The sequence below is a fragment of the Myxocyprinus asiaticus genome, chromosome 18, assembly GCF_019703515.2.
Source record: "Myxocyprinus asiaticus isolate MX2 ecotype Aquarium Trade chromosome 18, UBuf_Myxa_2, whole genome shotgun sequence".
Lineage (NCBI taxonomy): Eukaryota > Metazoa > Chordata > Actinopteri > Cypriniformes > Catostomidae > Myxocyprinus > Myxocyprinus asiaticus.
In genome coordinates, this window is record NC_059361.1 from 17,719,771 (window position 1) to 17,746,957 (window position 27,187).

The following is a 27,187-nucleotide window of genomic DNA, read 5'->3' on the forward strand; positions in this document are numbered from 1 at the left end:
GCTTATGTGCCACACCTCCCACCACTACCCCTGGAAAATCATCCTCCTTTCTTATCGTGGCTGCTAATGGTTCCAGGACAAGACAGGACAATAATGGGGAAAGAGGGCAACCCTGCCGGGTGCCCCTATCCAGAGTAAAATAATAAGAAATTAATCCATTCATTTGTACCGCCGCTACCGGGTGTCTATAAAGTAACTTAATCCAACCAATAAAAGTATTCCCGAACCCATACATTTCCAAAATCTTAAAAAGATAATCCCATTCTACCATATCAAATGCCTTTTCGGTGTCAAATTAGATGGCAGCAACTGGAGTCTGATCATTTGCCACTGACCACATGATATTGATGAAACACCTAATGTTATCAGAAGAGCTATGGCCCTGAATAAACTCCACCTGATCTAGATGTCATAACTTTACTTAATCAGTTAGCCAAAATGTTTGACAATATTTTAACGTCTAGTTGGATCAGGGAAATTGGATGGTAACTCTTACACTTGCTTGGAACTTTGTCCTTTTTAAGAATCAGACTGATCCGGGCTTGCGTCATGGTTGGCAGAAGCTTTTCATTCTTTAATGATTCCATATAAACTTCTAGCAAAAGTGGAGCCAATTCTGTAGCATAAGATCTAAAAACTCAGCGGCAAAGCCATCTGGCCCTGGAGCATTGCCTGTGGGCAAGGCCTTAATTACCTCACCAAAGCAGCTCCAAGGTTATCTCAGAATCAAGAGAATTTTTTTGCTCATCAGTTTAGGAAGTTCTAATGGTTCCACAATGTTTCTAATATCCTCATCAGTAGATGAAGATGTGGAACTATAGAGATCAAGATTCTTTAAAAGCATTATTAATATCAGTGGCTGAGGTAAATATTTCATCACCAGCAGATTTCACTGAGGGGATGGTAGAAAAAGACTCTCTCTGTTTTATACATATAGCCAGAAGTTTTCCTGCCTTGCCCCCGACTTAAAGTATGACTGTCTTGCCCTGAAAAGCCAAAAATCCACCTTCTGTGAAAAAATAGTATTATATCTGTATTTCAATCGGGTCAATTCTCTGAGGTCATCAGACGATCGGCACTTCTGCTCTGCTTCGGCACTTTTAATATTCCCTTCCAACTCCACGAGTTCTCGTGCTTTGGATTTTTTGGTGAATTAGGCATACTATATTATCCGGCTCCTAAGACTCTCAAGCCATGCCCACAGAGGACACTGAGGACCAGTTGACCAGATTTCAGCCTTTAACATTTGTTGGAATTCAGGATTTTGCAAAAGGGATACATTAAAGCACCAACTATATGATTTCCTTTTCTCCATATGTGGCAACACCTCTAAACTCACCAGGGCGTGATCTGAGACTAAAATGTTTCCAATTGAGCAATCAACAACTGATGAAATGAGGGACTTATATATAAGGGATATATATATAAATAAATCTATTCTAGAATAAATCTTATGGACTGATGAAAAAAATGTATAGTCCCTACCAGATGGGATCAAAAGTCTCCAAATATCTGTAAGACCAAGTATTTACACATCCTGTGAAGCATCAATGTTGCTCTAGGGGGCTTGCACACTTTTGTTTCACTATGATTGAGGACTGAGTCCCTCAATAGATTAAAGTCTCCTCCCAATATTATATCATGAGGGGTGCCAGTGGCTTGCAACATCCCTTCAAGATCTATAAAAAAGCCCTGATCATCAACGTTAGATGCGTAAATTTTAGTCAAAATAAGACTTTGCCCCTGAATTTCTGCTAAAACAATAATGACTCTTCCTAATTTATCTTCAATCTGTTTGAGATATTTGAATTGTAGATGCTTACTTAACAGTGTAATGACTCCCCTGCTCTTGAGAAATAACCTTCCTTCTTTTTATGGGGTGCCCCAACCCATTCACATTCCACATGGAGAGACAATCCACTCATATTAACATTTGACATTTTGACATATTAGAAAAAATAGATTGTGTGTCAAAAACAAAATTATAAAGACCACATTCCAACATTAGTGCAACAATCAAACCCCAAACTTCCCCCCGAACCAAACAAACAGAAAAAAGAAAAACGTGCACATTATCACGACAGTGCCAACTGGCATCCATCCCTCTAAACTCAAACAGTCCATGTACACTTTCGAGAGCCCCCGCGACAACTTTGCAATCGGAATGCTCAAGTCTGGTGTTTCTATACAAATTTTGTGAGACAGAATTACACTACAAAAGATAATCTATAAAACAAACTCCAGCCAATAGGCGAAATAAACACAAAGAATGTGTAGATTCATCCACGTAACTGTCGCAAAAGGTATCCAGCCGCTAAGCGGAACCAGCACAAAAAAAAAAAAAAAAGTTTCCTCGGATAGTCAAACCAATGTTCAGTGAGCCGGCCTATTCGGCTGCTACATGAGTGCAACAAATTACCTAATCACTCCAGTGACTTGCAAGAAATACTTCACAAAACAAACTCCAGCCAATAGGAGGCATAAGCACAAAGAACATGCAGATTCATCCACACAACTGTCCTGAAGGAGTCGGTCCATTCGGCTGCAATGTGAGTACCACAAAATAACTTAGTCCATTGACTTTATGAAGGATATCGTTTGCTGTGGGCATGTAAATGTTTTACGGCCATCCTTAGCATCTATTCTCAATTTGGCCGGGAACATCAGTGCAAAAGCGACATTGTAAATGTAAGAGTTTCTTGCATTCCTTGAATCGATCACGTTTCTCTTTTGTCGAATTCGCAAAGTCTGGGAACAAGAAAATGATGTGGTTCTTCCAAGAAAGCCTTCCTTTACTCCTCGCCTCGTGTAACATGAGATCTTTATCAGATGATCTCAGAAATTTGGTCAGAATTGATCGGGGCCTGTCTCCCATTGCCGAGCCAGAACCGTGTGAGCTTGCTCGATTTCCAGCTTATGGCCTGTTATGTCAAACAGACTCGGAAAGAGCCCGTCCAGGAATTTCACCATATCCTGACCCTCTGCTCCCTCAGGAATTCCAACAATATGGACGTTATTCCGCCAGCTACGGTTCTCCAAGTCCTCCAGCTTCTCCCAGACACACTCAAAAATCACCTTGGTTGCTAGCGGATTAGCAGATAATTCCCTCTCTGATGACTCCAGATAATCCGTTTCCTGACATCCCCCACTCTTGTTACCACCTCAGTGAATTTTGTCTCCATGGCAGTGATCGATCTACGTATTACAGCAAGATCCTCCAAGTCAGCAACGACCTTCGTCAGCATTGCCGACATGTTCAAACTTTCTTGCCGAAATTCCCTCATTTCTCTGACCAAATCAACTCCCGGGCTTGCAGCCTGCTGTTGAGAGGTGTCAGTTTGAGCATGTAAGTGTCTTTTAATGTCTCCAGGATTTTTAATTCTTTGACATATTGTCCTCCTAGAACAGTTATGGAACAAAGTGTATCAAATCTCACTGGTTTATGTCATTAAAATGTACTAAAACTAGCAAAGTGCACAGAGCTCGCCATTCTCACGTCTGAACCTCGCATGGAATCACGTGACTCCCCCCTTATAATATAGTATTAATATTCTGTAGTACAATATAATACAGTATAAATTAGTATTGAGTCCTATAAGTGGTTGAGGAGAGTCCCCCTGTTCACAATGTATAGCGCTTTGAGTGTAGTGCCAGAAAAGCACTATATAAATGCAACATTCATTCATTCATTCATTCATTATAAATGTTATACAGTCATACTTGATGAACTGTGTAAAAAGGCCAGTGGTGCTGTAGATCATACGAGCAGCCTGAGATTCTTCTGTCTGGGAGCGAGACATAGTTAGTGCATCATCCATATGACCCTCTTGATGCAATATGGCCTGAGCCACCAAAGGAAAATAAGAGACAGAAAAAGAGAAAGAAAATTATATGCAAGAACATCATAAAGACAACATTTTGAAAAACACGATATTATGTATACTATTAGTCAAAAGTTTGGACACACCTGACTTCATTTATATTTCTCATTAGACTTTTTCATCTAAAGGTTTATGCTTTTAAAACTGGATTTGTAAACAAATATAAATTGTGCTTATGTATTAATTTCCTTACAAAACTAACTATGGGAACTGTTTAAAAAGCATCCCGGGTGGATTTCTCATGAAGTTGGTTGAGAGAATGCCCAGACTGTGCCGAACTGTAATCTGTATGCAAAAATAGTTGCAATTTGTTTAATATTTATAGATCAAAGCAAAATTTCTATATTTCCATTTGTGTTATTTCATAGTTTTGATGACTGTACTATTATTCTAAAATGGAATACTAAAAACAGTAGGTGTATCCAAACTTTTGGCTGGTAGTTTATATTAGCAGATCAGTTGGCATCATGCAGTATGTAGCTTAGTCAGTGAGACCCTTGGTTTCATACCCTTCTCTTCATGGTTCCCAGGCGAGCTGCTTTGGCGTCTAGAGCAGCGTATGTGAGCCACAGCCCTGTAGAGAGATGCTGAACAAAGCACATGGACTCGCCATACTTGATCTCAGGAACACCCATTCCTTCCACATCTCGCTTCTTCTGAGCCCCCTCCACCTTCTCCTGCTCTCCAGGAATAAACACAACACAGGACAGAGGGAACACAACAAGCAGATAGAAAAAGAGAGGGGACAGAAATGCAATTAGAATTTCATAACAGGCAAGTAAACTTAAAAAAAAAAAATTAGGGTGTTGGGGAGGTAAAATAATTGATGTCACAGGTTTTCTTATATTAAAGCGATATTGCTCAGTTGCCCATATTCATTGAATACTTTCTACACTCCTACATCTATCTCTAACTACCACTCTACAAACAAAAACAATGAGGTATTTGCAATGACAGTATTAGTGGAAGGAGGCTAACCACTCTATGAATATATCTGGGCGAAATTATAACGCTCAATACCACAGCTGTAAAAATGGAAGTCCCGCCATTCAGTTAAGAACAAAATCACCTTTTGATAGAGGCAACACTTGTTTGTTTACTCTAGTGGGCACCTGAGCCTTTTCTGGACCAACCTGAAAAATACAGTTTTTTTAGCGTGATTTGAGCAAAATAAGAAAAATTTTACAAATATTTTAGATTTCTGTCTTTCCTATTGAAGTAGATAAGAGCTGCCTCTTTCCTCCATAGAAAATAGCTGACTGGGGGCATTAACAAGATGGCCACTGATTGAACTGACTTGCCTTCAAGGGACTTTGATATTTGCCTTGGAGTGAAAATAAAACAAGCCTCTAATACAATAGATTTTTGACTTAAGTGAAGGGTGATGTTTTGATTTTGTATTTATAGAAGCTCAAAAACACCTTTGATGCACGGAAGCAGAAAGCAGACAGTTTTGTGTTGGCTTTCTCTGGGTCGAGAACCATCAGTCCCTTTTCCTCGTCCAGACACAGGTATCGACCCGTCGTGATGTGACGTACGCGGAAGGCCTGGCCCCACTTCATATGGCTACCACTCCAACTACACAGAAAAACCGCACATGTATCACTAATTCATATGCAAAAAAGACAACAATGTCACAGTTAATGAAGGGAAATTAGGTGAGTCGAGAGATTGTCTCACCCGATTCTCAGAGGCTCAAGTCTCCACAATGAACGGGCCTGATTACATACCGCCCCTCCTTCATACTGTGCAATCCTAGATAGACAATCCACATCACAACCATGAGCACATTAACAAATGACAGCCCACGTTTATACAGTGTTGCCCGTTCAAGTATCATATAATAAGAGGAAAGATGAATGTTTTTTGTCATACTTTCGCTGTTCCTCTCCCTGATCAGGTGTTGAGATGGCCAGACACTCATCCATGTGACCATGGAACAGCCTTAAGACTTGACCTCCGGTTACGTACCCTGAAATATATCATTGATAGGTTAAAGTCTTTGAAATTGCATTCACAAACATCAGAGACCCCATGAAATCAAAATTTATAGAGTTGTGTGGCTTTTAGTCCATGTGTTTACTTTGACATCTATCTCCTTGCATACACATAAATGTTTACAAAATTCCATTTTAGTAGATATACACATTAAAAATGTACAGCTTTCTCTTCCAGGAAAAGGACCAAAATATTGATGACTCATCCTGCACTACCAATATTTTTGTCCAGTCAAATGCTTTTTAGAATAAGCATGTCCCTCCTCCTGCAACTTACCAGCAAATAGCAAATCATGGTTCATGGCTGTGATGAAACTAAAGCCTATTGGCTTATTTTTATTTATTTTTTAAAGGGGGGCCTACGATATGTCCCACCCCAAACCACTTCCTGTTTCAACCAGAAATACGTCAACACAGGACAGAAAACTGTGCTCTTCAAGCCTTTTCATGTGGTCTTAAACATTTTGGTTTTAGATTTGAATTCTTACCCTCTGCCAGCTCACAGCCAGAGCAGATCGGATTCATGTTCCATAAAGTCTGCATGAAGGAGGCATCTACCATCAAGTCACCACTGGCATAGGATAGATGCTGAAACAAATATCACAGAGATTTGTGCTGACAAAATAACTGCAAGGAGAATACATATGTTACAGAAATCACTGATGATCTTGAAAGTAGTACCAGGTATCTCTCTGATGATACGCTAACCAGGATCAGGTCATCTCCTACTCTGACCTTCTCACCCTCTGACCTCTGCTTGGATGCAGGATGGATGGTCCACCAGCATGCTTCCCCTGAGCATACAGAGACACATATTGTATTGTATTATCGCAACATAAACCCTGATATGGTGATCAGCAAAATGGTACATTATTACACTTATTACAAGGCCAAAAAAACAAAAAAATAAAAATAAAAAATAGGCATGAAATATTGATGAGTAGAAATGTGTATTAGGTGAGATGAAAGAGTGAGATGAGAGTGATATGAAAGACAGAGTGATATGAGATACTACAGTTATGAAAAACTGGCATAGCACAGCTAAGAAAATAACACAGCTACAGTATGTAGGGAATTATTGGTAGTTGCTTTTCATTTACAGAGATTTGCGGTTATTAGGCAAACAAATTCACCACAGAATGCTGCAATTGATCAAAATCAAGTATTCCAAAGAGACGTGTAATGATTTATAATATTATACATGTAAATTAAGCAAACTTTTTACAATTTAGTTTCAATAACTTTTATATATATAATTATAAGTTAATTCGATTACCCCTAGTACATCCTATTAGTTTTAGAAATAAATCTCTTGGACACTGTGCTATAGACAATTTATACATAAAGCAACAGTAAAATTGCAATATGTTATATCACCAAGTTTGTACCTGTTGAATCCTCCTGCAGGCCCACATCAAAAGCCAGCTTGTCTGTAAGTGACCGGGATGATGTCAGGCAGCTCAAATACTAGAAATCCAGGATAACACACACATTAAGCAAGTGATTCCTCCAAAGTGCATATCTGGGTAGTTGGTGCATAACATGGAACTTTTTTTGTAACCAAAATCAAAATTTTAGGTTACAATTTTGATGTTTAAGAGAAAGTGTATGTCTTAGTTCCTTAAAAAAGTTTTAATCACTGTTTTGCCTTTACCTTGCCTTTACCAATTCATTTTAAATGGCCCTGTGGTGTGAGAATTATTATTTTTTTAAATAACATATCTTCAATGTAATCTCTCAATTTAAAGTAATAAAAACTGCATGTACATATAATTTGGTTTAATTTAGTTTTAGATTTAGTGTGTATCTCACCATGCCAGAGTGGTAGTGTCTCAGGAGGATGGCATGACCATAAAGCAGCGTTCGGTGACCCCCTCCCTGAGATGACTGGAGATGGAGGTACAAAATACAGAGAACACTGAGTTTAAACACCTTTATATGCAAAAATAGTGCTGAGAGGGGTTGGAATAGTCTTTAAGTTTGACTGTATATGTAAAAACATTGACAGGAAAGAGCTCCACCTCACATGACAAAAAAACAAACAAAAAAAAAACAAAACAGTGTTATGAAGGGAGAGAAAAAAATGGCACCGCATCAAAGATTTCTTCACATCAGTTCACATTCACAGGAAGTGGGTTACAGTACCATGGGGAGAACATACATAAGTAGAGAATCAACCAATGAACAGAGGAGACAAAGGGTCACACCAAACCAGGTGGATTCACATTCGGCCGCCATGAGGACAACAAACACATCCTGCGGACAGCTTACCTTTTCTCAACATCCAGTAAGGTTTAAAAGCAAGAGAACACGATTAATGTTGCTATTAGTGAGTTTAATCACCACTACCATCATCATCATCATAGTTTAATAGACTATGAAATAAACAGAATAAGTAAGATTACATGAGTGAGAGAGAGAGCACACCACAGCATACTTTAAGGCTGTTTTCACACTTGGTTTGATTGCTTGGTCTGAACCAAAGTTCGATTTCACTCCCATCCCCATGGCCATTCAAATCTCTTTTCACATTGTACTATTTGGATCCCAAAGCGCTGTACATTTGCGTCATCGCTGCGAGTACTAGTGGCATCTGTTTACCACTGTAACTATGTAACAAGAGAAGAGGACACCAATATCACTGTGTTATTAAATGAAGTTACACACAGAATGGTACTTGCGTTATTTTGCTTTGGATCCATTGCAAGAGATGCAAAGAATGCAAATTGCTTTCCAAGGACAATTTATTTGGACACAAGCAGCTATGCGAAATGCACTATACTATAATAGGTTTGACCGGGAGTATGCAAAGATGCAAATTATTCATCACCAGCAGTTCTCTTTCATGAGTTAAGGCTGGACTGCTTTCATAGCAATTGCAAACTGAATTTAGAGTTCAAATGAACCACATCTCAGTCCCTTTCAAGCAGGCTCAGGTGTATTTTGCCTGTGCGCACCTGGATTTGAAAACCGGTTTCACAGCAATTAAACAAACTAAACTCTGATCTCAGATAGACTCGGGTCTGCACCAAAAGCTCCAGTGTGACAACAGCTTATTACACCACAACAGCTGTGGTTGGGTCAGCGTGTTGCTCCCTCACTTGCCTGTCCACATTAGCACTGGCTCAGGGACCCTCTCAATCCCCAAGGTGTCAGATTCCCCTGTTTCCATTGATTACCCCTGAAACCCCCACTGTCCTCGACAGGACTGCCCACTGGGCTGTGTTCCACGCTATTGTTTTTTGGCTTCCAAATAATGAAAGCTATGGCTAAGGAAAAGTCCCTAGCTTAGAGGGCCAGCATAGGACTCACCCAAGCTGAGGCTGACATGTTCTGTATCTGTTCAAATAATAACCAGCTAACTTCCTCACATTTTGTGATCTCCACAGGGTGTTCTGATGACTCTGATAAGCTTGGTATGGAATGCAATTAAAAGGAGAGCAGAGGTAAATAAATGGAGGGGCATGGAGAGGGGTCACACTCTGTATTTTATGGGTAAAAGAATCACAACACTGCTGACCCTAGGGTAAGTAATTTAGTAGGGTGAGATTAAAGTTACTCATGTAATTAGAGTTATTCTAAATTAACCTTGTGCAACCCCGCGTACACATCACCGCGTGAAACCAACTGATCTCAGTTCAGGAGACTCTGTGCTGTCAATAAATGGTTAAACTTTCGACGCACATGTGAAAAACGCCGTGGCGCCGACCACAGCGGAGATTGTCTTTGTGAGAAACGCAAAAAACTACATCTGGTAAGAAACCTAATGAAGTTATTACACTGAAACCTGTTTGAGTCATAAGATTAGAGTCTCTAGTTTAATCCAATATGCCATTTTAAAAATGTTACAGATTTATCGCGAAACGCCACTGTGTTAAACACAATGTACACTAATGTGTACTTTAGCGCATTTTTTTCCTTCAGAATCAATGAGTTCATCCAAAAGCTAAAAAAATTTACTTTCAGAGGAGCTTTATATGGAGATAATAAGGTGCATTTCGAACTGTTCTGAGACCAGTGCAGACAGACAGCACACTGGAGGTTTAGTCATTCACTAAATAGGGAGCAAGGGAGCACCTAAGTGCATTCAATCCAAACTTCCTATCAAAAGTTCAGTTTCAGGCTACCAATGAAGTTTGGACCACTCATGTTTGGCAGACATGGGACAATGGTAATCAGTACATCAATTTTAATATGATTGGCAGTGATTGAATGATGCTGGCCATGACTTTGAATTAGAATTATTTAGGCTAATTTCTGATGTAATGTCTGTTATGTCCCAAAAAAAATGTAATACAATGAAAAGCCTGCACTCCTGGAGACATAATAAAAAATTTGATTAAAAACAAAAATGACTTTCTATAGCTTGGTATTATTTAAAATTTCACAACTTAGTCCCGCTGTCCACATAGGTTGCCATACATTTTTAGGAAAACTCTTTTCTCCAGAAAATGTTTGTTTTTTTATTGTATTTGTTGCATGTTTATTAGGTGCTACTAGTTACAAATCAAAAAGGGAAATGGAAAATGCACACAGCAGTTACGCTCGGTCTAGGGAGGTTAAATGTTCCAAAGCATGTACATTTCATAAATAAAAAATATATAAATTTTTAGCAAAACATTAAAGGAGATGTTTTTGACTACATATTTTAAGATTAGGCAACAGAAAAAAATATATATATTTAAGAATTTCAATATCACAAAGCTTAGTCCACATAAACCTGTATTTCTTCAGTCACACTTTTGCAATACATTTACAATTTAACCATTTTAAAAGTTATATTTTATTTATATTTCAATTTTTATTAAGGTATTTATTTATGGCAAAAATACATTACACCTGAGGATGCAACGTGTGCTGTTACCTAGTAGATGATGTCTCTTGAGTAATAATCAAAAAGAGTATCTGAACTATTTTCTGTTTGAAAAGATTAAAGAAATGAACCTTGAAGCAACTTTGTTGGTCTGACAGCTCTCATAATGTTTGTTAAACATGTCTACAATACATTTTTCATAAGATACATTTTTGCAGTGTCTGTGGTAGCTAATTTTCACTAAAGAGTACTGTATTCTCTCTAATAGTTACCTAAAATTGCTTCTTTGCAGTCTTTTCAAATGTTATCTAAGAATAATTGTTATGTATACATATGTTTAGATTTTAACTTCCGGGTTGTAAACGTTAGTATAGAATCACCCAATTATAATGGCAATGAAGTGAGATTTTTGCAAGGTGTTAGTGTAATGAAAATAGTACAGAGGAAGCTTGTGGTTGGTAGTCGAAGAAGTCAAAATAAAAATGTTATTTGAAAGATGCATTTGAATGTGGTTTTCATTGTGGACTTGAAGCCTTATTGGCAGGCCCAAACAAAATCTGAAAATTGTTTCTTTCTTATCATCGTTTTTTTATTTATTTGATTTTGGAGGGCAATCTGTGGAATACTGTAATGTGGAATAAATACAAATATGTTAACATTGTTAAACAGAGTTGAAAGTTCATTAGACTCCTTACTGATTGATAAAAGCATATTTAAATTAGTCAATGTATATTTAATAAAAGAGCATGCAAAGAGCATGCAAACATTTCAATTCCGCAGGAATCTACAGAGCTTATCTGTGTAGTTCTACAGGCACAGATTTTGTGTGGGTCTTGCTTATCGGCTTTCTTGTTGGGCAGGGATGAGTGTTGGTATTGTGGGCTGTACACTGATCTTACAGTGCAGTGAAGATCATAACCTTAACCACTAAGCTCATCTTACGCACTGGAATGCACTCTCTCTCTCTCACTTTCTTTCGGTCTCTCTCTTTCTTAAATAAGTACACATAGTATATACACACAGACTAGCTCTCATTTGAAATGCCATTTGGAAGCCAAATGATATTCCAACTGCAACCAAACCAGACAAGGTGAGGAACAGGGTCAGACAGAAGTAAAGGTTTAGGGGTGAATAGGAGCTATAGTATTATTTCATCCACACCGGACACTGAGTAGGAGACTTAGGTACAGAGGAGAGAAAGGGTGCTGAGTTTTGAGAGAATAAAGTTACGATACAGTATGAGACATGAGACATACCCATCTATCCAAATCGACTGCCTAAAGTTGGCAGGAAGGGGGATGAAAGGTCAAGAGAGAGACAAAAGGTACAGGAAGTTAAGTTTTACGAACAGTACACTAACAGATCTGTGTTTACGTTCCTTAAAAGCCAGAAACAGGCATGTACCAAATTTCACAGATTTTTTGATGACCCCTGGATATGAAAACATAAAACAAATACAGAAGGGAAAAAATAAAAAACAACAAAAAACATCTCGGTGGATGGTGTAAATAAAACAAAAGTAGGAGAATTGAGAAGGGCATCAGTGTGAAGAAAATAGTTAATTTCCTTTTATTGCAAAAAGTTGCTCTAATAAAACTTCAAAATATACTGTATGCATTCTGCCTAGCATTAGAAAGTTCTCAAAGGGCTCAACATTATAAAAAAAAACTTGCTTCTGCACATATCCTCTTCTCTTACCGTTACATTCTTATTTTTTTTAGTTTTAAAACCACAAATATTTACAATATATTCTTTAATTCTTGTTATTATTCTTTTCCATTACGACCCTTTTGCTTTTCAAATCCTTCCCAGCTCTCCACATTTCTGTCCCTCCCCCTCTCTCTCCATCCATATTTTCTATCCAAACTCTCACCTCCATCATCTCCACGGTGTTTGCCAGCATCTCCTGCAGGGCTCGTACCGAGAGCGACTGCTCCAGTATAAAGGCACAGATTGCCAGATCAGGCGGCACATTCTGCAGAGGAACACACAGAGGAGCAAATTCACTAAACAGTTGCACCACCCTTACAAATAGTATTTCCGTCTTATTAACTACCAATCCGAAATCAGTTTAAAAGACACAATCAGCAGTGAAATTGCACTGCGTTTTAAGTACATAAATTATAAAAAAGTCACTGTCATTCCTTTCTGTGCAAATGCACTTTCTGTACTATTTGCATGGCGCAATTAACATCACGCTATTACTACCCAGGCGGTTAACTGAATTATATTAAAAAGAGATGTTTGTGTACATTTTCTATCAATCATGGCACTAGAATTTCATCAAATGCATTGACAGTGTTGTAATATGCTGTCTGCACTGTTTTTATTATCAGATTTACTATAGATATTAAGTATCGTTGCAAATGCCCTCAGATAATTCGTGTTAACCGCAGTTTGCATACCATAGCTGCTTTTCCACCATTGGCCTGAATGGTTCTAGTTGCAAAACCGTGCCGTCCCGTGCCAATCAGGGCCAGTTGGCATGGTTGTAGTTTCTTTTTCCACTGTGGTTAGAATATATGTAACAGATATGTCAGTTGGCGAAGGCGTTTAATGAAAAAAATATTATATGAGTAATATATTGATGTATTATATATAGTACGTTTATCTTTCTCCCTGATAAACAGGCATGTAGAAAAATAATGTAATATAGTAGTAAAACCATCATCATAAAATCATTAAAATACACTTAACATTCACTACTTTTATTAACTTTAATTAACTTTACCAAATATTAGCGAAACTGTCCAGCTACCAAGATTAGAGTAATCTTGGCATTGGCAAACTGACGATCGTATGTTGCCACTTACTAAAGCCATTCCCACAGCACGGTTGAGCACTGTTGAGCACTGTTAAGCACAGTTAGCTAACCGTGCTGAGAAATCCAGGCTGTGACCGGTTTGTAATCATGCCAAGCCGAACCATGCCCAAGAGGAAATGCTACTTGAACTGTTCCTTACGATGCTCATAACCATTCGACTCGATGGTGGAAAAACGACTCGTAATTCCACATCTTGAAGGCCGTTTCTGAGAACTAGAATGTGTATGATCATCTTCTGAAGAAAAACTGCTTCCATGATCAATAGAAAATGTAAACAAATCTCTCTTAAATAAAATTCTTCTTCTTCTTCTTATTATTATTATTATAATAATATATATAAAAATCTGCTTACCGCCTGCTGCGCAACTTTTATTGTGCAAGAAAAATAGCTCTGGGTTTAGTGAATCAGGCAAGCATGACAAGAATGACAATGATTCAACTTAAATACTTAGAGTGCATTTAGCACCTGTTTAACTAAATTGGAGGGGCTTTGTGAATAAGACTGAAATACTGAATCCTACAGCGGTGCAACAATTATTACAATATTAATCAAAACTTATAAGACAAATAATCTTTGATGATCTTTGCTGTATTTTTATTTCAACTCAGAACCAGATTCAATTTGGCAGAAGCATGCCTGCTCTAAATAATGACACCCTGACACCTGTTTGATGGCCATACCTGGGCATTTGACGTTGTCTCAAGAAAGCACAGACGGTTCCCGAACCCTTCACAGGAAAGGCATAGTTTGATCTGCTCCTTCAGAACAGTCGCACTGCACTGGAGCACAACTTGGTCTTCCTGCAGTCAAAGTGGGTCATAGGAAAGAGACAAGGAATATAAAGTGAGAGGATGAATAGAGCCAGGTGACAAAGGTGACAATGACTTATGACAATGGGGTTAAGTCTGATAAATACCTATTCATAGTGAGACGTGTAAATATGTTGGATGATAGCATACTGAGAGACACAAACACACACATGCACAGGCTGGTCCATCCATGGCGGAGAGTGTAAATACAGTAATAAATACACCCCACTTCCAAACACTTTCCACCTGTCATAGGGCATTCTCAGCTGTTCTCTTCACTGATTCATGATGTAGCCATATCCTTTTCTCTCTTCTCCTCTCTCTCCAGCCTCATTTTCTCTAGCATTTGTCTTCCATCTTTCTCTCTCCTTCATATTTCACTGTGTCCTAGAGTCTGTGTAATTTTTTATTCTGTAACAGCACTTCTGTCAACATTCAAACCTCACTATTTGTCTTCTTCCCTTCCTCATTACTGCTTCTCCTTCCCTCTCCCCTCTATATGGTATATTTCAGAGTCTTCTTGTTGTTTGCAGGCACATCCTGTACCAAAATTGCATGCACGGAGGAAACGGGGACAGTCTACCCTTTAAGTGTAGGACACAGAGCCCTGTAAACAAACTGCTGTCCTCATCCTTCTTGGAGCTGAAGTCTATCAGGACATGTGTAAGATGTATAGTCACAAAACACAAAGTCTGGAATGAAAGGTTTCATCACGTATATGATCAATAATATATACGGTTCTCCATTTCAAGGTGAAGTTTGAAATTTCTGTGCCACTAGCGTCAACAAACGGATTTGCAAAGATGTTTTCAAACAGGTTTCCCGAACACTCGGGAATGGTAGTGTCAATAATGCTGGTGGGTTGATCGGGATGCTCAAACTATCAGAGCAATGTTTTGATAGCACCACATAGTTTATACTTTTCAGGTTAAATCAATCTACGACTGACTTAAGGGCGATTTACACCAAATCTGACAAAATACTAAATTAACTGCCGACGAAAGGTCACAATGAAACTGAAATGAATAATGTTTCTACTTAAAGTTGTCTGTTTTTGTCCTGCACCTGTACCCAACTTGGGTTGTGGATGTGCATACCTTTTTGATATTTTTTTCTACTTAAAGTTGTCTCAACAAATTAGGCAGGGATTTGATAATGTATCTTAATATCGAAAAACGTACACACATCACCTTAAAGCTTTTGTGACTTATATGATCAATAATATGTACATTATTTAAGGCCTATACAGTGTCCCACACACACACACACACACACACACACACACACACACATTTTAGATGTGTATTTTAAAGTAGACTGAATTAGACATAATGTAATCTAAGCAAACAGTCACAAACATACACATTTAAGATGCATTAAATTAAACAGCGCATTGTTAGTTATAGTTCACTGGATAATCCATGATAAAAGCAGTGATATAATGATGACTTAGTCATCCATCCTGCTGAAGCAGAACAGAAAAATTAAATGTTATTGAATACTACACCACAAACTCCACAAATAGAAATGTGTGACACTATGGGGCAGGATAAACAGATAAAGCTAGATAAATGCCCCAAGACTAGAAGTAGGAGGATGGTGTGTGTGTATATTCATAACTCTGGTCCTGATGTTTATTTACAGTATTTTTTTATTTAAAATGTTTGCAGCAAAACACTCTGTGACTCACTCTCCTTGTTGCATTGTTGGCCCGCATTCAGAACCCTGACATAAAAACAACTGTCCGATGAACCATCAGAGGTTGAAATCAAAGGAAAACAGAAGAGCCCAGAGTGTAAGCTTTAGAAAGAACAGGATGCAGAGAGAATCAGGAGTAATTTTTATCTACTCTACAAAACAACAGAATGAAGTCTTCTAGGGAGCGACATTTTGTCTGCCCCTTGGAAGCTGAGCAGATTATTATCGGGTTAGCCAGTGGTCAACCGGGTTTTTCAATGCCAATGCTGATATCTAAAGTCCAGGCTGGTAAACGTACGATATAATCCCAGTATTTTATAAATAAATAAATTTAATGATGCAAATTAGACGTATAGCTGAAATAAAAAAAAAAACACATATTTTATACAATGTTTACCCAAAATTCACTTAAAAATACCTGAAAACAGAAATGTATTTCTTATCCATTGGTTAGGCTGTAATTACATTTTGGAATTCACAATGGCAATGCCAATAATCTCAAAATGGCCAAATATTGGTCTATCCCTAATTGAAGCCAAATTACTTCCATACTGCAACACATTCATTTAATACTGCAAGATGTTAAATATTTTTCTGCTAAATAAAAAGATGTTATTTTAATGAATTTTTCTAAAACGTTTCTTATACTAATATAAATTCTCTTAATACTTCAACCAATTATTCACCACATGACAAAGCTTATTTGTGAATGACAAATATCATATACATTACAAGCTTTTTATGAAAGAATCAGTTGTACCAGCAATAACATTTATACAAAATGTTTAGACCACTAAAGTATTTTGAGATTTTGCTGTCTGATTTGGTGATCTCGTGGTGAGTTGCTTTGCTGAGCCCCATGATCTGCAGGCTTAGCTCATCCTTGTATAAATAGGCCCAGAGCAGCCCTGGGATTTGGCAGATGCACACCGCTTTACACCAAGCGAGCCAAACAATCAGTGCTAATGATTTGCTTTAATGCTTCTGAGCTCATGCATATTACAGTGAACAAAGAGTGTAAGAAAAACAGGGAAGGTTTGGATGAACAATGAACTGAGAACCTGGGCCTTGTCAATATGGTGGACTTCTTACTACCACTTAAGACAGGTGTAAGATTACAGCCAAACCATATTTAGGTCTAGACTCACATCAAGACAACCGTAAATACTTTTTAGAGATTATTTTAAACATGTTAAGTGACTAAAGGAAGAGTTACACTGTAGTTCCAGCAGTGTAACATAATAAAAATGCTAAATGTTTTAGGATCACAGTATGAAGCATATTGACATAGAAAAATCTTCAATGCTTGTGGCAAGACTATCAGTAATGCATTAAAATATTGAGGTCACACTGTAATTATTTATCCATACAGCATAATGAAGATGATAAGTATGGTGTCTACCTTTTTTTAGCAGATCTCTGGTGGTCAGGAGGAATAAAACAGAACAGAGCTGGCCACATACAGTAAGCGCAGCGAGCAGCGTGTGCTGACTATTTATTTATTTAATTAAATCGCAGCCTTTGCAGTATTATAATCACACTTTACGTCATATTGTGATTCCAATTTCATTTTGATAAATCGTTCAGCCCTAACACCTACCATACCCAATTCTGACAACAATACCGATGCTTACATGCAACAAATATGAAAATATGAGTTAAACAAACTCATTCAACACAATGAAGGCTCTCTTGCTCCAACAAGAGCAGAGAGGTGCTTTAGTGTGGACTCATAGAGGTAGCAGACACAGCTTCTTTAGAGCTTGTTTTGAATACAGTAAGTTTACATACACTTAGGTTGAAGTCATTAAAACAAATTTTTTAACCACTCTACAGATTTAATATAAACAAACAATAGTTTTGGCAAGTCGGTTAAGACATCTACTTTGTGCATGACATGAGTAATTTTTCCAACAATTGTTTACAGACAGATTGTTTCACTTTTAATTGACTATATCACAATTCCTTAGTGTATGGAAACATCAAGTTTACATACACTAAGTTAACTGTACCTTTAAGCAGCTTGGAAAATTCCAGAAAATTATGTCAAGCCTTTAGACAATTAGCCAATTATCTTCTGATAGGAGGTGTACTGAATTAGAGGTGTACCTATGGATGTATTTTAAGACCTACCTTCAAAGTCAGTGCCTCTTCGCTTGACATCATGTGAAAATCAAAAGAAATCAGCCAAGACCTCAGAAAAAAAAAGAAAAATTGTGGACCTCCACAAGTCTGGTTCATCATTGGGAGCGATTTCCAAACAGCTGAAGGTACCATGTTTATCTGTACAAACAATAGTATGCAAGTATAAACACCATGGGACCATGCAGCCATCATAACGCTCAGGAAGGAGACGCATTCTGTCTCCTAGAGATGAACATAGTTTGGTGCGAAAAGTACAAATCAATCCCAGAACAACAGCAAAGGACCTTGTGAAGATGCTGGAGGAAACAAGTAGACAAATATCTATATCCACAGTAAAATGATTCCTATATCGACATTACCTGAAAGACTGCTCAGCAAGGAAGAAGCCACTGCTCCAAAAAATGCCATAAAAAAAGCCAGACTACAGTTTGCAAGTGCACATGGGGACAAAGATCTTACTTTTTGGAGAAATGTCCTCTAGTCTGATCAAACAAAAATTGAACTGTTTGGCTATAATGACCATTGTTATATTTGGTGAAAAAAAAGTGAGGCTTGCAAGCCAAAGAACATCATCGCAACTGTGAGGCATGGGGGTGGCAGCATGATGATGTGGGGGTGCTTTGCTGCAGGAGGGACTGGTGCATTTCACAAAATAGATGGCATCATGAGGAAGGAAAATTATGGGGATATATTGAAGCAAAATCTCAAGACATCAGCCAGGAAGTTAAAGCACAGTCGCAAATGGGTCTTCCAAATGGACGATGACCCCAAGCATACCTCCAAAGTTGTGGCAAAATGGCTTAAGGACAACAAAGTCAATGTATTGGAATGGCCTTCACAAAGTCCTGACCTCAATCCAATAGAAAATTTGTGGGCAGAACTGAAAATGTGTGTGTGAGCAAGGAGGCCTACAAACCTGACTCAGTTACACCAGTTCTGTCTGGAGGAATGGGCCTAAATTCCAGCAACGTATTGTGAGAAGCTAGTGGAAGGCTACCCACAATGTTTGACCCAAGTTAAACAATTTAAAGGCAATGCTACCAAATACTAACAAATTGTATGTAAACCTCTGATCCCATAGGAATGTGATGAAAGAAATAAAAGCTGAAATATATAATTCTCTCTACTATTATTCTGACATTTCACATTCTTAAAATAAAGTAGTGATCCTAACTGACCAAAGACAGGGAATGTTTTCTACGATTAAATATCAGGAATTGTGAAAAACTGAGTTTAAATGTATTTGGATAAGATGTATGTAAACTTCTGACTTCAACTGTAAGTTTGCTTAGCTCTGCTCTTAAGAGCCCAAACGGTGTGTTTACAGAAGAGCTGTGGCACCTGTGGGTGTCAAAGAGCACGAGAGGCATAGGTGTTTGAACAGTACTCTGATGTCAAAAAGGTCTCAGTGGGGTCAGGGGAAGGTAGGGGGTTTAGTAGGGGAAGGCAAAGACCATAGTATCCAAATGAGGACCTCTGCATGTTTCTTAGTGGTTATTTATTGATTTATTTGTCCCATTATGCTCTTTATATCTATGTCCGTAAACATACAGTCACTGACAAGTAAACTAAGGTTAATAGTTGGCTCCTATAGATGCTCATATACACAATATCAAAGTAAACAGGTGTTTTGTGTCTTAGCTGTTACTATATTGCATATACTATAGTTTTGTGTATATTATTACATTTAGAACATAAAAAAAAAAGCTGGTTGCACACCGGACAAGGCACAGTTATAGGAGTGCGTCAGTCTGGTGAATAGCGGTGGCAGTCCAAAACAGTGAATCTAATCACCATACAGACAAAAGTTAGATATGAAGGCTTTTGCACTTCTTAAAGAATGAACAAAGTGGCATTGATGAGTTTGTAGCTTAGTCTATTAAAATATGGTGCAACAGCACAAACGGAAATATTAGAAAGGGCAACGTTTATTATGCAATTTGCCTATATGTTATCCTATGATTTATTCAAGCAATCAAACCACAAAAAGAAACTTGTTTTTTTAAAAAAGGGCACAGTGCATCTTCTAGCATAGACTGAAGTCAGTATGTAAACATAATGGAATTTAATGGAATACTATGTGAGTGGCACGTCAGAATTTTGAGCAGCTCCCAAAGTCGTAGCTGCGTGAAGAATTCAATAAGTTTCAAATTTTAGGACGCTGTGTTTCGTCCACCTGATGTGTCCAGTATGCGACCCCCTTAACACTGTCTACTAACCAATCATCCAGGACTAGAACTGTTTTACGAACAAAATAAAGTTGAACACCCTGTCTAAGTAGGTTTTCTAGTTGACCAGCCTAGTCTGTTTGCTGGTATTAGAGGGGTATTGGGCACTTTTTGGCCAGTCAGGTTGGGAGACCAGCTAGACCAGCTTGGCTAGGATGGGAGACAAGCTTAAACTTAAAGCTTTTTCTAGGGCACTCATTTAATTTAATTTATTAATTCAGCAGTCACTATAGAGTGGCATTAGCAATGGAAAATGCATTAAACAAAATTCTCAAATCCCTTGGCAGATCAAGCACATAAAAACATATAATCATCGCTGACTCTACTCAAACAAACATTAGGAAGAAAAGAGAAAATGCAAAGAGCAGCGTCAAAACGCATTACACCATTTATAATTAGAAACAGTGTGGGGATACCCCTTCTACTCTAGTTTGCTGACAAAGACCTACTCATGCCAAATTCCATCATTGTGACTACGGCCTTGACTGACCACTGGCACTGATGGATGGAGGGAAGGTGTGGGTGGATTAGCACAGGGAGAAATATCATGACAGGAATATTCAATAGGGTAGAGAAGAAGGGGCAGGGCAAGCATAAAAGACTTTCCTTTTTAAAATGCTTTTGTCTGTCCCAACTAACCTAGGCCATAAAGGCACTTCACTCTGCATGCGGGACCCCCTACTACTGTTTCCCAATATAAAATGTCACTTCCTCTCTAGGTGGGCTGCCTGCCACTGTAGTATTTATGGGGTGACAGTTATTGTTTTCCTGTTGGCACATTACAATTCCAGTGTTCCTTGTTAACTATAAACTGACTTGATGTGTTCATTCATCCATCAATAATTAAAACATTGCCTAAGGTTACTTAAAGGTATAGTTTACCCAAAAGTCAAAATTCTGTTATCATTCACTCACCCTCATATATCGTTCCAAACCTGTATGACTCTCTTTCTCACAGAGAACACAAAAGGAGAAATGTTGAATGTTTAAGCTGTTCTTTTCCATACTATAAATGCAGATAAAGATCAGTGTCTCTTAAATCCAAAAAGGACAAAAAAGCACCATAAAAGTAGTCCATAGTCATACGACACGAACAGACACCCTGAAAATTTATTCACAGATTATCTTCACTTGCTAACATTCGGTTTAAAACATTATAACGCACTGCATTGCAATTGGTCACAAGATCAATGATTGTGATCAATGATCAAAATCAATGATGTCTGACATCCGGGGGCCTGGGTAGCTCAGTGGTGAAATACGCTGGCTACCACCCCTGGAGTTCGCTAGTTCACTAGTTCGAATCCCAGGGCGTACTGAGTGACTCCAGCCAGGTCTCCTAAGCAACCAAATTGGCCCGGTTGCTAGGGAGGGTAGAGTCACATGGGGTAACCTCCTCGTGGTCACTATAATGTGGTTTGTTCTCGGTGGGGCGCATGGTGAATTGAGCGTGGTTGCCGCGGTGGATGGCGTGAAGCCTCCACACGCGCTATGTCTCCGTGGCAACGCGCTCAACAAGCCACATGATAAGATGCGCAGGTTGACTGTCTCAGACGCAGAGGCAACTGGGATTCGTCCTCCGCCACCCGGACTGAAGCGAATCACTATGCGACCACAAGGACTTAGAGCGCATTGGGAATTGGGCATTTGAAATTGGGAGAAAAAGGGGAAAAATCCCCCCCCCCCAAAAAAAATGACGTCTGACATCACTGATGTCAGATCTGGTGTGATGCATCTTCACACACCATGCTTGAATGTTCACAAGCAAATTTTTTGCTGAACAACAACTTAATTTCAACCTCTCACTAAGATGCAGTAGAAGACCTGGAACATAAAATCATACGTACTACTTTTACAGTGCTATTCTGTCCTTATCAGCGCTTGACAGTATAAATCACCATTTACTTGGACTAAATGAAAAAAACAAAAAACAACAACAGCTGGGACATTTTGCCTTGCATCTCCTTTTGTGTTCCATGAAAGCAATAACGTCATATGTGTTTGGAACGGCATAAGGGTCAGAAACTAATGACAGAATCTTTCTTTTGTGTTAACTAACCTTTAAATAACTTCCACTAGTAATTTCGGAATGATATCTCGTCATGCTATTTCGTTGACAGGAAAAATAGGGCAATCAATGAAAATGAACTAGGGTGCAACATCTAGGATGCTAAACTAATTTATTAGTTAGACTCCATGAAGCAACTAATAATCCTACTGTTCCAACAGCACCAGAAATAAGATATATTTGAAGAGATGCTGTATCTTCGAGCATTAGAGGAACGTGTGTGCAAGTGTGTTATAAAAGTCCCTGTATCGCAGTTGACTGGGCTTTCAAAGTACAAATAACTGCAGGCAGTCACTCCATGAGATATCACTTACTATAAGACAGAACCACAGCAGGTGAAGAGGATGACAAAACATGGCTGTCAGTGTCCTACTTTACTGATTTTTAATGATTGGCACCCTTTTGAGAGCCATGTAAATAGGAATGGGAAGGGTAACAGAAAGAATGTCTGGAAAAGAGCCACTTTGGAGAAGCTGATGTTTGTGTTCATAGGCGTGCTGCCCTGAAAGAAAATGGGAGGAAAAATAGAGGAGATACACTGGGGAAAATAAATCTGATGGTTCAATGTTCAGTGGCCCCAAAAAGTATTTGGACACTTAAACCATGCTTATTAATTAATTTTATTACATTACATAAAAAATATCAAACAAAGTGGCATATGCAATCAAGTGATGCTAGAGCTTTTCTCAGAACTAGCTTAGCTTTTTAGCATTTTTTACAATGACTTGTAACCATCTGTTCAAATTTTTTGAATATAATATATATATTATATAAGAAAATTTGATATATATATATATATATATATATATATATATATATATATATATATATATATATATATATATACACTACAGGTCAAAAGTTTTGAAACACTTGACTGAAATGTTTCTCATGATCTTAAAAATCTTTTGATCTGAATATGTATGCTTAAATGTCTGAAATTAGTTTTGTAGACAAAAATATAATTGTGCCACCATATTCATTTATTTAATTATTAAACTAAAATTTTATTAAAAAAAAAGTTTTTGAAATTGATGACTTGGACCAAATAATAAAGAAAAGCAGCAAATAAGTGCCCAAAATAGATGGGAACTCCTTCAATACTGTTTAAAAAGCATCCCAGGTTGATACCTCAAGAAGTTGGTTGAGAAAATGTCAAGAGTACATGTCTGCAAATTCTAGACAAAGGGTGACTACTTTGAAGATGCTAAAATATAACACAGTTTTGGATTGTGTTTAGTCATAACATAATTCCCATAGTTCCATTTATATTATTCCATAGTTTTGATGACTTTACTATTATTCTAAAATGGTAGTGTATACATATATATTGTATATATGTCATTTTAAACCTAACAAACATTGTATTGGGAAGTGCAATATTTCTTTAAAATAAATGGCACTTACTGTAGCTTGATATATTGTTTTCTAATGTGATGACAGTGATATAATTTTAAGTGTGACCAAGTGTTCCAAGCCACAGTAGTTATAAATCATAACATGAAAAGAAAATGGTGCATCTCTGTCAAATACACACATCTGTACACAAATTACTCACTTCTCAAGTCTTTAATTTCCTCTGTCTGTCTTTTTCCTGGTATACACTTAACTAAGTGTGGCAATGCTTGTAATATTTTGATTCTTACTGATTTCTACTCTATTGGTATTTAGTCATGCATACTGTTTTTATGGTAAAAAGGAAATGCGAAGCGGTACGAGAAACTCGGAAGCTTATAAGACCGGTTTGTGTGTTCAGTATCTGAAAATGGGAAAAGCACATTTTATAAACATCCAACTTACACCACTTGTTTTTCTGAATAATAATAAAAAAAAAATTGATAGCTTTTATTAACCTAATGCCATCGGTATTGTTTTCTATGTAAGCTCAGGGTGAGTGCAAATGTTTTTACTGTATATTATTATTAATGCATATTTTTAATTTAATTTCTTTCCCAAAAGAAAAGTGTTTGTAGAAGTTAGCTCATTTTGAAACCATTCTTGGTAATATTTGTGAATAAAACAAAATATACATTTCATGAAGGTGTCATACTTGATATTTTTTAACAGACATTTTCATTTATGAGTAATCGATTTAGCGTTTTTTGCCAGTTAGAGTACTTTACATAATTACTCAAAAAATGCTCATCCTTAAACAGGACCTGAAACATTACATTAGGTCTTAAACACGTTTTGCTGATTCCTTTTAATTTCACCCATCTTTACACATCTACTCCCCCTTCTCTTTCTATCTCTCTCTCTCTCTCTCTCTCTCTCTGTCTCTTTCCCCTCTCCCCAACATTGCTATTTTGGGTGAGTGCACCTGTCATTCTCACATTCCCCTCCGCTGCTGACTGGCAGATAGTTTAGAGGCTCATTCAGGGCAGAAGAAAGTCTCTGATCCCCCATCCAACACAGAAAACCAACCATTAACTACAATATCCCACCTACAACTATTTCAATCATTCAAACAAGTTACACAATATACTACAAAAAGCATTATAAAAGGGCTTAGCTAGTGAAACATCACAATATTTTAATTCACAATTGAATTTTAAAACTGAAAGGCACAAATCAGTTAATGGTGTGGATATATAGTAAATATACGTTTCATTCTCAATCTGACAAAACAACAGAATCTTTTGATTTCAGGTTTAAATGTGGAATTAAAGCAGTTATTCAAAAAATTCCCCCAACCTCTGTTGAAGCAAAATAATCATTTACAACTCATTCTCACAGCCTGATCAACTTTACAGCACTATCCTATCTCTCCCAGTCCCAAGGATCTACATGAGAGGCACTTATGAAGCTTCTCAACACTGATGCAGTTGCATCAACTGTTGAAAACATCTATAGGGCACTTAAACACATCTGCAGTTTTATAAGTCATAATCACGACTGCACCAACTGAATTTCAAAGATAGTATTTTCACATCAGACGCCCTGAACATTGGGTGGTTAAAGGTCTTTGTATAGATAAATGTAACAAAAGCCTAATGAATTTTTGTTTTAGCTTATTCAAGAGTTTCGTGTTGATATTAATGATTATTAAGTTAATAAGAAATCCAAACCAACCTTATTTACTTTCTTAATATATACACTCTGCTCTCTGTACTGTATGTGCGCAGCTCTGTTCTCTGTAACGTATTTACAGGTAGGCCTACTGAGAGCATGCATGAGGCTAATGAGCTGAGCGTGTTATATTTACAGCACTCTAAATTCACTAACTGCACCTTTGTATAATTCCAAATACATTATGCTTGGCTGCTAAAAGTTACTATCCAAATATAAAGTAACCTCATAACACCAGGTTTTTGTGGACAGGTGTGTGGATGAGAGCATTTATCTGCAATAAAACGCATTGTCAACTACAAACAGAAATGTCTTCCTTCAGTGTCCCACCAAAATAAAGGCTTATGGTTTTAAACAGACCGCATAACTATGCTGCATACAGGATAAGAAAATTACATAAATATGGTACTGTTTTATAATAATATTGTAATAATTATTATTATTGTTCTTTTTGTTACTGTTGTTGTTAATATAATACAAAAATATATTACCATAATAATTTCTTAATAATCACTTATTATTGGGTTATTGAAGAAAAGTGGGCTCATGCCCTATCACACAGTGAATAAAACCAGATTCAAAGGGAACAGAAACAAAGATGATGTGAATCTTTGAAATATCCTGTTTCACTTAGCAAAAAATGGGTTAAAAATGCTTTTGTCTATGGGTTAAAATATGGGTTAAAAATAACTTTGTCAAGAACTGCAGCAATATTTCAGAAGGACCTTATTCAGAACAGCTTTTTGTATGTAGTTAGGCCGAATTCTGTTTGTTCTTTTACTTCCACTACAGCAAAGATCAAAATAACCCTAAAATTCAGTAATTACTGCAAACGGTCTCACTAAATCATAATTTAAGCAGAGAATATTCCAAATGATCCATTCCAGACCCCCACATTAAAAATGAGTATTTTGACTTCATTAATAAGCACATGACATGAATAAATATTGCGAACATGGCAAAGTAATTAAATGAATGATCCTATGTCATTACAAATAGAATGTGACATGAACTTGAACCAGTTATATTAACATCAAAACACACATAATGCAAAAACAAAATGTTAGATAAAAAAAAAAAAAAGACTAATAAACTACAAAAATGAATAACTACTAGCCTAAATAAATTAACTATTTTTCAAAGACTATGTTTTCATGTATTCATGTTGGTGTCACGTCAAGATCTTCAATGAGTTAAAATGCTATGAAACTGGGTAATTAGCATTCTAATTTGAGTGATGAGTAATATTTACACATATTCTGAAACACACCTACTCACACTGTAGCATTACAGTAATGGACTCAGGGGTCATATAAAGTTTCTGGCTGACGCAAGTGATTCTGGAAGCCTTATCTTTAAAGGCAAGCTAGTAGTACAGGGAACACCTGTTAATTGTGTAAGATGTGGATATGACAGAGCACGTAAACCCTTCCTGTTTATGAACAGATGGTCTGTTGTGGCCGAGGTGTAGATTTGTTCATCTGTGGGCTAAGCAAAACACAAGCCTAAGGAAGACTACTGCTTTATGCAGTAAAGACCAGGGGTTTCTTCTAAAGAACACATGCCCTAATCCTCCATCGGACATGCACTGAAAAAAATTTATTTCACCATCTCTCACTCTGTCCAAGATGGGTCCCCTGTGACTGACAGTCCC

At 37.5% G+C, this 27,187-nt stretch overlaps 1 protein-coding gene across 1 annotated transcript in view; it reads right to left on the reverse strand.

Annotated features, from left to right (window-relative positions):
• The window catches only part of LOC127456501 (ryanodine receptor 1-like), a 130,126-nt gene that overhangs the window by 92,979 nt on the left and 9,960 nt on the right, over positions 1–27,187 (reverse strand). The window contains exons 2-12 of the mRNA XM_051725027.1: positions 14,197–14,316; positions 12,565–12,666; positions 7,691–7,765; positions 7,267–7,345; positions 6,560–6,672; positions 6,367–6,466; positions 5,757–5,853; positions 5,562–5,636; positions 5,303–5,459; positions 4,391–4,558; positions 3,721–3,842 (exon numbers count right to left, since the gene is read on the reverse strand). Coding sequence (XP_051580987.1) covers positions 3,721–3,842; positions 4,391–4,558; positions 5,303–5,459; positions 5,562–5,636; positions 5,757–5,853; positions 6,367–6,466; positions 6,560–6,672; positions 7,267–7,345; positions 7,691–7,765; positions 12,565–12,666; positions 14,197–14,316 — 1,208 coding nt within the window. The remainder of the gene's footprint in view (positions 1–3,720; positions 3,843–4,390; positions 4,559–5,302; positions 5,460–5,561; positions 5,637–5,756; positions 5,854–6,366; positions 6,467–6,559; positions 6,673–7,266; positions 7,346–7,690; positions 7,766–12,564; positions 12,667–14,196; positions 14,317–27,187) is intronic.